This window comes from Chelonia mydas, chromosome 23 (genome assembly GCF_015237465.2).
Source record: "Chelonia mydas isolate rCheMyd1 chromosome 23, rCheMyd1.pri.v2, whole genome shotgun sequence".
NCBI classification, from domain to species: Eukaryota; Metazoa; Chordata; order Testudines; family Cheloniidae; genus Chelonia; species Chelonia mydas.
In genome coordinates this window covers 3,307,659-3,318,234 of record NC_051263.2, presented here as the reverse complement: position 1 = coordinate 3,318,234, position 10,576 = coordinate 3,307,659, and the positions used below count along the sequence as shown (strand labels likewise).

Here is a 10,576-nt window from a genome sequence, read left to right as displayed (position 1 = left end):
TGCAACCTGGGACTGTAGGACTGCGGGGCCCCCTTGTCTCACTACCCTGGGGGTTGTCAGTGCCTTACCGGTGGCAAGCACCAGGTGCTGTTACCACTCAGTCCAACGGCGTGTGGAGTCCTGCACCCGGCTAGATTTCACGAATCCCAGAGCCACTCACGGATCACGCAGAGAAAGGCACCAGCCAGATCCCCCCAGCTCCCAGCCCTGTATGTTAGCAATATACGGTCTGGCCCTGCTCAAGACCCTTTCTTGAGCAAGGCGAGTTTATTCATTGGTTCACCACGTCGTCAATGGAAAGGGACGGTAAACCTGGGCAGATTTACCAAGCACTCCAGTCAAAACTCACCGGTAAGGAGCAACAGTAAATTGATTACAAAAAGACAGATTTAAGTCAGGGGTTCTCAAACTGGGGGCCGGGACCCCTCAGGGGGTTGCGAGGTGTCAACCTCCACCCCAAACCCTGCTTTGCCTCCAGTATTTATAACGGTGTTAAATATATAAAAAGAGTGGTTTTAATTTATAAGGGGTGGGGTCACACTCAGCGACTTGCTATGGGAAAGGGGTCACCAGGACAAAAGTCTAAGGGCCACTGATTTAAGCGATTACAAGTGATAGGAAAGTCGGAGTTAGTTACCAACGAAAGCAAAAGCAGCGCACAATCTCAATCCTAAACCCGTAAGACACTTGGCAGGGTTTCGATCAAGCAGGTTTCTCACCCCGTTGCATGTTACAGTTCATAACACACAGGTTTCACCCTTGAGACCTGGGCCAGTCCCCCGTCCCCCGCCCCCTCCGTTGGAGTCTTCAGTCTTCCAAGCGTCCTTGTTGCTTGCAGCGTAGGGGGTGGGGGGAAGGAGAAAAGTGAAGCCGGGGACCCCCATGTTCTGTTTTATACCCTAAATCCATGCGCTTGGAGAATACAAGTCGAGGCATGTCTGGGGGGCGCTGCCGAGTTTCCGGGCAAGGTTGAGCAATTCCCCTGGGGTGGCCTTATGCAGGTGAGTCAGTGAATTGTAACTCCCTTGCTGGACAATGGCTGTTCGACACCCGCCCGGGCATTGGTTACTTCCCTTGTTCGTGCCTCTGGGGATTTAATATCTGGGCGATTCCCCAACTCACGGCATATTTTAGTGACACCCGGCCAACGCACGCTCATACCGTCATAAGCACCAGTGATATACAGATTTAGAGAGAACAGTGGCTTTCAGCAGATCGTAACCTTTCCCGCGATACCTCGCAAGGCATGCTTTAGATGAAATATCACAATTATCTATAAATGATGGAGATGGGGTTTATAGGGCTCTCCCCCCAGGTCCAGAGTGTAGCTTATTTCACCTGGGGAACTGGGACAAGCTCTATCTGCCATGGCAGGCTCCTGCTGGTATCAGAAATGGAGCTTTGGTCTCCCAGGTCTTAGGTGGGAGCCCAAACCACTGGACACCTGGGGTAGGGGCTGTTTATACAGGGATCCTTCACCAGCTGCTCAAATGCAGCCATCTCTGGGGTGGGGTGTGGCACTTGTTCATACAGGGATCTCTCACCCGGCGCTGAGATGCAGCTGCCTCTGGGGCGGGGCACAGCGACTATTCATACAGGGATCCTCTCTCTCGGCACTGGCATGCAAGCACTTCTGTGGTGGGGCACAGCAGCAGTTAACACAGGGATCCCTTGCCTGGCGTTGAGACGCAGCTGTCTCTGGGGTGGAGCGCAGCGGCTGTTTATACAGGGAACCCTCGCTCAATGCTAGGTTGCAGCCACCTCTGGGGTGGGGGTAGCACTCTATAAAGGGTTGCTGTGGTGTACCACAGGGGAAGGGGGAACTGGGGCTGAGGCCAAGAAGACAGGCTGTAGGCTCACAGGAAGCACCAGAAATTCTTTAATGCCACTGCTCAGGTCCCATCTTGACTGCAGCCTCCCAGCTCCCGTGCAAGTATCACCCCATCGGGCCACTGGGGCACAGACCTGATGTGCCTTGACTCAGTGTCACACACTGAGCCAGAATCAGAAGTGCAAACCAGGAGGGCTAACCACTACACCCCACACCCTCCCAGAGCTGGGAATAGAACCCAGGAGTCCTGTCTCCCAGACTGCCCCACCCCCACTCTAACCACTATGCCTCCCCTCCCAGAACAGGGAATAGCACCAAGGAGTCCTATCTCCCAGCTCCCTCCCCCAGCTCTAACCACTAGACCCCGCTCCTCTCCCAGAGCTGGGCATAGAACCCAGAAGTCCTGGCTCCCACCCCTCCCCTGTTCTAACCACTAGACCCCACTCCCCTCCCAGAGCTGGGGAGAGAACCCAGGAGTCCTGTCTCCCAGCCCCCTCCCCCAGCTCTAACCACTAGACCCCACTCCTCTCCCAGAGCTGGGCATAGAACCCAGAAGTCCTGGCTCCCAGACCCCCTGCTCTAACCACTAGACCCCGCTCCCCTCAGGAACTTTTATTAATCCCTTTCCTTTGGAGCCATCCCAGCAGCGAGGCTGACCTGACAGGCCCCACGCAGCCCCAGCTTTGCCCCCAGGGCACAGAGAGGGGGCAGGGCTCTTGGCTCCCAGTGAATCCAGCGCCGATCTTTGTCTGGGTGCTGTCGTCAGCCCTCCGGGGGAACAGAAACCGAACCGCGCCCGCCCCCGGCCACCGGCCCGTCCGTCCGTCAGTCAGTCCCGCAGCTGCACGGAGACGCTGCTGTCCGTCGCTCTGGTGCGGCAGAGCCCGCCTGGCGTCTCGGCGTTCAAGGTCCGGTGCTGGAAATGGACGTAGCGCACTCCCGGCCCGTAGCCGTGGAAAACGTGGGAAACCTTCGAAAGGGCGAAACCATCAGGACCTGAGCCCACGGCCCCAAGGAGACACCGAGCCCCACCCCTGGCGCCCCATCCCTGTCCCCGTCTCCCCCTCTGGGCTCAGCCCCACTCCCCGTCTCCCCCTCTGGGCTCAGCCCCCACCACTGCCCTGGCAAGGCCCGAGCCCCCTGTGACCAAGTGGGAAGCAGCTGTAATATTTGCATGATGCCGATGTGTGCCTCAGTTTCCCTAAGGAGTCATGCCCAGGAGACTGGGACCTAGCCCAGACACTGTGTATCCAAGTCACCCCCTCCCCCTGAGCTGTCTCGCCCCTCTCCCCGCCCCCCCTTCCCGCGGGTGGGGAAGGAAGCGTCTCCCTTACATGGCACCAGTTCTTCTCCTCCCGGGACGCCCCGTGCTCGGGGCCCTCATGGTGGAATTCCCGCAGGGGCGTCTGCCCGTCGCCGGCCAGCAGCCGGACGTGCAGCTGGTAAACGGTCCGAGCCAGCCGGCTGTCCTCGTACCTGCGCCGGAGCAGAGGGCAGTTAACAGCAGCCAAAATCTGGGGTGGTTGGGGGAGTTGGTCCCCATAACAGGGGTGGGGGGGAACGAAGGTCGGGGAGGGGGGCATAAGGGAAGCTCAAGAAATCCCATTTCTCTCTGGCAACTAGTAACCACACGAAGCCGCAGCTGTGACCCAGCGTTTCATCAGCAGAGCTCACAGCACCTCCCAGAGGGGGGCAGGATCATGATCCTCATTTTACAGGCTAAGCCTAGGCTAGAGTGGGGGAGAGGGAGGCAGGACTCCTGGGTTCTGTCCCCAGTTCTGGCTCGGGGAGGGGGTCTAGTAGTTAGTGTTGGGGGCGGGAGTCAGGACTCCTGGGTTCTCCCCCCAGCTCTGGGAAGGAAGCAGAGTCTGGCGGTTACAGCAGAGAGGATGGGGAGCCAGGACTCCCAAATGATCACAGATGGGGAAACTGAGGCACAAGAGATGGGGCGGTCACCCAGGAGGCAGAGCCAGGAATGGAACCCAGGTGTCCTGATTCTCAGCTGAGTGCCACCCCCACTGCCCTACCGTCGTTCCTGCCCATAGCCTGGACATGGCTCTGCGCAGGGCGTGGGAGAGGACGCTGCGCCCCCTTCGGCCCAACCAAGGCACTGCACCGCGGTGCCCCACGCCCCGGCCAGCGCCCCCAGGGGATCCAAGGCAGGGCTCATATCTGGCCCTGGGGAGCTGGACCAGGGACCGGGGGAGGGGAGCCGTGGCAGCGACTGGGACCCGCCCCCCGGGGCATTCAAAGGAGAGCCAGTACCAGTCCATGACGGTGACGTTCGGCTGGTAGGAGTCCAGGAGCTCTTCCCACAGCCCCTCTGCCAGCAGGTCGACCTGCTGCTGTTTCACGCACCAGCTGCAAGGAGGGGGAGGGGAAAGGATCAGGGAGGAGCGGGGCAGCCGGGAACCACAGGGGACGGGCGTACAGGGCAGGAGGCGTCTTTCTGTTCTGTGTCCGTACAGCGCCTGGCACAATGGGGGCCTGGGCCACGACTGGGGTGCTGAGTGTCTACCGTAATACACCTAATAGCAATGACAACGTACAGCACCCGGCACAGTGGAGGGCCTGAGGCGCTACTGTAATACACCTAATAGCAATGACAACATACAGCGCCTGGCACAGTGGAGGCCTGGGCCACGACTGGGGCACCGAGGTGCTACCGTAATACACCTAATAGCAATGACAACGTGCAGCGCCTGGCGCAGTGGGGGCCTGGTCTATAACTGGCACTCCTGGGTGCCACGGTAAGCCAGCTAATAAATAATACTCATAATTCTTCACAGAGGTTGCTGGACTCCGACCCGTCCCCTGGTTCCCTCCTGTCGCCTCAAGCGTCGGCCAGTGTTGCCACATGGGGGCGATCTACACCCTGGCCTAACCTAGGCTGGGTGGTGCCGCAGGCTAGGTGAATAAAGTCCAGCAGCTCTAGAATGAGGCCTGCCTCCCGCTCCCCGTCTTCCCACCCCCCCCAGGGGGGGCTGCACTAGCTGGCCAGACGCGTGCCCAGCTCCCTCTCTTCGGATCCAGCCCAGGGAGGCGCGTGCCCAACGCGCCCAGATCTCCTGCTTGAGCTGCGCGGGCCCAGGGGGCGACAGGAGGGCCAGAAACCACGTCTGTGGCCCAGCCACGAGTAGCCGCCAGACCCCCAGGCTGGCCCAGGACAGCTGCTCACCTGAAGCGCGGAGCCTCAGAGCCGGGCTTCTTGCCAGCCACCTGGGGAGGCAGCTCCTCGGTGCTAATGGCCCAGCCGCTGAAATTACCTTGGAAGGGTTACAAGGAGGGTTAAAAGCAGCAGAAAAAAAGCCGCCCTGACAGCAACGGGGTCTGCAGAGCCAGGGGCGGCTTCTACCAGGAGCCAGGGGCACAAGAGATGCAGCTGGCGCTAGGGAGCACCAGCGGCTTATACAGGGAGCCCCCCAGTCAGAGCTGCAATGCAGCTGACTCTGGGGTGGGACACAGCAGCGGTTTATACAGAGAGCCCTCGTTCAGAGCTGCAATGCAGCTGACTCTGGAATGGGACACGGCAGCGGTTTATACAGGGATGCAGCTGATGCTGGGGTGGGACATGGGAGCAGTTCATACAGGGAGCCCGCATTCAGCGCTGCAATGCAGCTGACTCTGGGGTGGGACACGGCAGCGGTTTATACAGGGATACAGCTGCCCCCAGGGAAATCAAAGGGCACCCAGTTTAGCCCTGTGGGGGAGGCCGTGAAGCAGGGGTGAAGTACGCAGAGGCAGGCTTTCCTGCCTGATGCTGCCCCCTCCTGGGACACACGAGGCAGCTCCCAGCCCCCGGCTCTCCAGCAGGGCCAAGCCCAATCCCCATGCTGCACAGCGCCCCAGAAGAGGACGACAGATGGGGAGGGGGCTATTTGTTTCCTTGCCAACCAGCCCCGCCCCAGGCTCCCCTTCCCTGCACTTACCCAAGGACTCCAGTGGCACCTGGGGGCTGTTGGGTGGCAGGTGGGGAGCTGGCTCCGAAATGTTCACACCTGAGGGGGGGAGGGGGAAATGAAACACACAACACAGTCACCCCTCCAGCCTAAGCACGACACCCCCCAGCCCTCCACAGTCCTACCCAGCAGCCCCCCTCCCCCATCCCCACTCTCCCTCTGCCGTTCCTCTGGCTGCTTTACAGGGAGGCAGCATGGCTCAGTGGTTAGCACAGAGCGGGGGCTAGTGGGGAGGGGCTGGGAGCCCGGACTCCTGGGTTCTCTGCATGGCTTTGGCCAAGCCACTTCCCTGCTCGGTGCCTCAGTTAAGAGTAGCCGGGGGGTGGTGGTTCTAGAAGACACCATGGGGGAGAAATATTTGTAAGCATGTGGGGCCGGGGGTGGGGGGGGGGATGCTGATTCATCAAGCTAATGGAGCAGTCCCAGAGCAGCTGCCCTGATGGCACCCGGGGCAATCCCGGGCAGCAGGCTGAGACTGGCCTCGGAGCTAAATCCTTTCCTCCGGAGAGACGAGCCGGCGAGCTGGGACAGGCCCCTGAGCCTCCTTCCCCGCAGCCAAACTGGTTCAGCAGAGACCTCCCCGGAGACAGGGCGGCCTTCGGGCCACACGAATGAGGAGAGATGTTAACACCCGCCTGAGGGATCCCACAGCACGTCCCAAACGGGGAACCACATCACCTGAGATGCGGCTGCCTCTAGGGTGGGGCACGGCAGCTGTTTATACAGGGAACCCTCAACTAGAAGTGAGATGCGACGGTCTCTGGGGTGGGACGTGGGGAGGGGGCTTTTTATTCAAAATCCCTCCCCCTGCACTGACAACCAGCTGCCCCTGGGGTGGGAGGTGGCAGCTGTTGACACAGGGACCCCTCACCCAGCACTGGGATGCAGCTGCCTCTGGAGGAGGATGCAACAAGCAGTTCATCAGCTGCCCAGAACCACCACACAATGCAACCACCTCTGGGGAGGAGCACAGCAGCTGTTTACAGAGATCCCTCCCCATTGCTGAGATGCACCCACCTCTGGGGAGGGGCAGCTGTTGACACAGGACTCCTCTGATTAACCCGGTCCATGGGGCCGGACGAATTGCATCCGAGAGTGCTGAAGGAATTGGCGGCTGTGATTGCAGAGCCCTTGGCCATTATCTTTGAAAACTCGTGGCGAACGGGGGAAGTCCCGGATGACTGGAAAAAGGCTAATGTAGTGCCCATCTTTAAAAAAGGGAAGAAGGAGAATCCTGGGAACTACAGGCCAGTCAGCCTCACCTCAGTCCCTGGAAAAATCATGGAGCAGGTCCTCAAAGAATCAATCCTGAAGCACTTAGAGGAGAGGAAAGGGATCAGGAACAGTCAGCATGGATTCACCAAGGGAAGGTCATGCCTGACTAATCTAATCGCCTTTTATGATGAGATTACTGGTTCTGTGGATGAAGGGAAAGCAGTGGATGTATTGTTTCTTGACTTTAGCAAAGCTTTTGACACGGTCTCCCACAGCATTCTTGTCAGCAAGTTAAGGAAGTATGGGCTGGATGAATGCACTATAAGGTGGGTAGAAAGCTGGCTAGATTGTCAGGCTCAACGGGTAGTGATCAATGGCTCCATGTCTAGTTGGCAGCCGGTGTCAAGTGGAGTGCCCCAGGGGTCGGTCCTGGGGCCCGTTTTGTTCAATATCTTCATAAATGATCTGGAGGATGGTGTGGATTGCACTCTCAGCAAATTTGCGGATGATACTAAACTGGGAGGAGTGGTAGATACGCTGGAGGGGAGGGATAGGATACAGAAGGACCTAGACAAATTGGAGGATTGGGCCAAAAGAAATCTGATGAGGTTCAATAAGGATAAGTGCAGGGTCCTGCACTTAGGATGGAAGAATCCAATGCACCGCTACAGACTAGGGACCGAATGGCTCGGCAGCAGTTCTGCGGAAAAGGACCTAGGGGTGACAGTGGACGAGAAGCTGGATATGAGTCAGCAGTGTGCCCTTGTAGCCAAGAAGGCCAATGGCATTTTGGGATGTATAAGTAGGGGCATAGCGAGCAGATCGAGGGACGTGATCGTTCCCCTCTATTCGACACTGGTGAGGCCTCATCTGGAGTACTGTGTCCAGTTTTGGGCCCCACACTACAAGAAGGATGTGGAAAAATTGGAAAGAGCCCAGCGAAGGGCAACAAAAATGATTAGGGGTCTAGAGCACATGACTTATGAGGAGAGGCTGAGGGAGCTGGGATTGTTTAGTCTGCAGAAGAGAAGAATGAGGGGGGATTTGATAGCTGCTTTCAACTACCTGAAAGGAGGTTCCAAAGAGGATGGCTCTGGACTGTTCTCAATGGTAGCAGATGACAGAACGAGGAGTAATGGTCTCAAGTTGCAATGGGGGAGGTTTAGATTGGATATTAGGAAAAACTTTTTCACTAAGAGGGTGGTGAAACACTGGAATGCGTTACCTAGGGAGGTGGTAGAATCTCCTTCCTTACAGGTTTTTAAGGTCAGGCTTGACAAAGCCCTGGCTGGGATGATTTAACTGGGACTTGGTCCTGCTTTGAGCAGGGGGTTGGACTAGATGACCTTCTGGGGTCCCTTCCAACCCTGATATTCTATGATTCTATGATTCTAACCCTTCCCACACTGCCTGATCCCGGAGCGGCCCTGGGGGAAGCGCCGGCATTTGGGCCAGTTACTGGAGCGAGCGAGGCAGGTGCTTAGCGTATGGGCGGGGTAGGGGGGTGCAGCTCATCGGGCTCCCCCGGGCGCATTCCAGCCACCCACGCTTGGCTCCGGCCAGGCCCTGGGAAGGGAGGGGCAGAGGAGAGATCTGCGGGGGGGGGAGAGGGGGGCTGAGAAACCTTTCAAAATAGCTCCTTGGGAGAGGAACTTTGCCTACCTCCAAGAGCCCCGCGCGGACCCTCTGCTCGCCAGGCACACCCCGGGGTTTATTAAGCAGGGTGCCCCCCACCCCACGCCCTCACCCCCTTCCCCTACCCACGGCCCAGCCTGGCCGGCGAGAGTGGGAGCTTTGCAGGGCAGGGATGGTGTGCAGTGCCTGGCACGATGGGACCCCGGCCTTTACTGCTGTACATAGCAACACCCCCCCACACACACAGTTCCCCCCCCCCCCCCAAGCTGGGGCTGACTCAGCCCAGGAGCAAGGCCCTGCCCGAGGGATAGGGGTGGGGGCAGCTGGCATGGGTCGTTCGCAGCGGGACAGACGTTACCTTCAGGGTTGGGGCTCTGCAGCAGGTTCCTCTCGAAGGGCTTGCGCTCGCACAGGGCTTTCCAGTCGGGGTCCCTGGGCAGGGGGACCCCCCTGCGGCCCAGCTCCCAGGCCCCTTCGACCTCCTGCTGCCAGCTCCGCGGCTGCGCCCCGGGGGAGAGGGGCAAGGTCTGGGCCTGCAGCTGCTGGGACGCCATGCCGAGGGGGTTGCAGGCACTCGGGGCTGGCGGAGGGAGACTGGGATTCCTGCCCGGGCCGCCCCAGCCCCACCCTGCCCAGGGCGGGACGTGGCCGGGGTAGGGGAGGAGGGATAGGAAGGGTGGTGGGGCAGCCTCGGGGTGGGGGATCCAGCCCAGTGTGAGGGTGGGGAGGTGATGACAGGGGCTGCGGACAGGCGGGACACGTACACACACGTCATGCAATCCCCAGAGGCGCAACCCCAAGGGGAGCCCGGCTCTGCAGCGCCGGAGGGTCCCAGCTCTGCCGGGGCCCCTCACTCCTAACCCACAGCCCCCTGCTAGCCCAGCCCCGGGCTCCCCAACTCTGCCTCCCCCAACACACACCCCTTCCCAGAGCTGGGACAGGAACCCAGGAGTCCTAGCCACCCCTTCCCCCATCCTCTAAGCCACTCCTGCCCAGAGCTACGAAGAGAAGAGAAGGGGCGGGGGGTGCTGATGGGACCTGGGCCAACCCCAGCTCCGTGGGGGCAGGGGCCTGCACCCTCCACCAGGAAGTGGTTTGAAAGAAACCCGCTCAGGGATCAGAACCTGTTGGCCCAGCCCCAGCAGAACAAAAGGAAGCCAGGCGCCCGGGCCGGCGCCTCCCACGGTCTCTTCCTTGACACCCCAGATTCCTGGCGCCGGCTGGGCCCTTGCGGCCGCTCCCTCCCACTCAGACAAAGGGCCAGCGGGAGGCAGCAGCAGCCTTGTTTGTAGCAGCTTCTAGCCCTTTCGCCGAGCGCGTGATGCCCAGGGATGCGGCCAGGGCTGGGGCGGAACATCACAGCTAACAGCAACGCCCCACCTAGCTGAGGGCCGGCCTGACCGCTTGAGCCCGACTGCTAAGGGATTTATTGCGACTGGCACAGGCACAAGGGTGGGGGGCTGGAATCACCCAGCAGCCCCTCGGGGGGCCGCAGCACCCGTGTGCCGGTCCCAGCTTTGGGTCCCCCGCTGGGCCCTTGTGGCAGCCACATACAGCAGGGCAGAGAGGGGGCCAGGCCCCGCCTGACTGAGCAGCCCCAGGATCGACTTAACCCCCCGCCGTCTTCATAGCCAGGGGCTAGTGTGGTCAGCAGCCCTTCCAAGGGGGTGTCCCACCAGGCGAGGGGACAAGCAGGGACCTGGGACCAGCTGGGATGAAATCAAAGGGCTAAGGGAGCTGATGCTGAGTGTGGGGGACTCTCCCTCCCCCACCCCCCAGGGGGAGAAAGGCCTGAGGGCCCTGTCCCTCCACAAAAGGGGGGCAGGTGGGCCTGGGGAATCAAGCTGGGAGCCCCCTTGCAGCCCAGCAGGGGGGCCGGAGCCAGCAGGGACTCGGCCAGCATGGATTTAAGGGATGCATTTCCCCCACCCCCCCG

At 60.2% G+C, this 10,576-nt stretch overlaps 1 protein-coding gene across 1 annotated transcript; it reads right to left on the bottom strand.

Moving 5' to 3' along the window:
- Nucleotides 1–2,363: 2,363 nt before the first annotated feature.
- Nucleotides 2,364–9,546, bottom strand: NCCRP1 (NCCRP1, F-box associated domain containing). The gene is made up of 6 exons (XM_037884499.2): nucleotides 8,999–9,546; nucleotides 5,761–5,829; nucleotides 5,010–5,097; nucleotides 4,097–4,192; nucleotides 3,166–3,307; nucleotides 2,364–2,801 (listed from the first exon to the last, which is right to left on the bottom strand). The coding sequence occupies exons 1-6, from the start codon at nucleotides 9,192–9,194 to the stop codon at nucleotides 2,661–2,663; spliced, it is 732 nt and encodes a 243-aa protein (XP_037740427.1). The 5' UTR covers nucleotides 9,195–9,546; the 3' UTR covers nucleotides 2,364–2,660.
- Nucleotides 9,547–10,576: the final 1,030 nt, after the last annotated feature.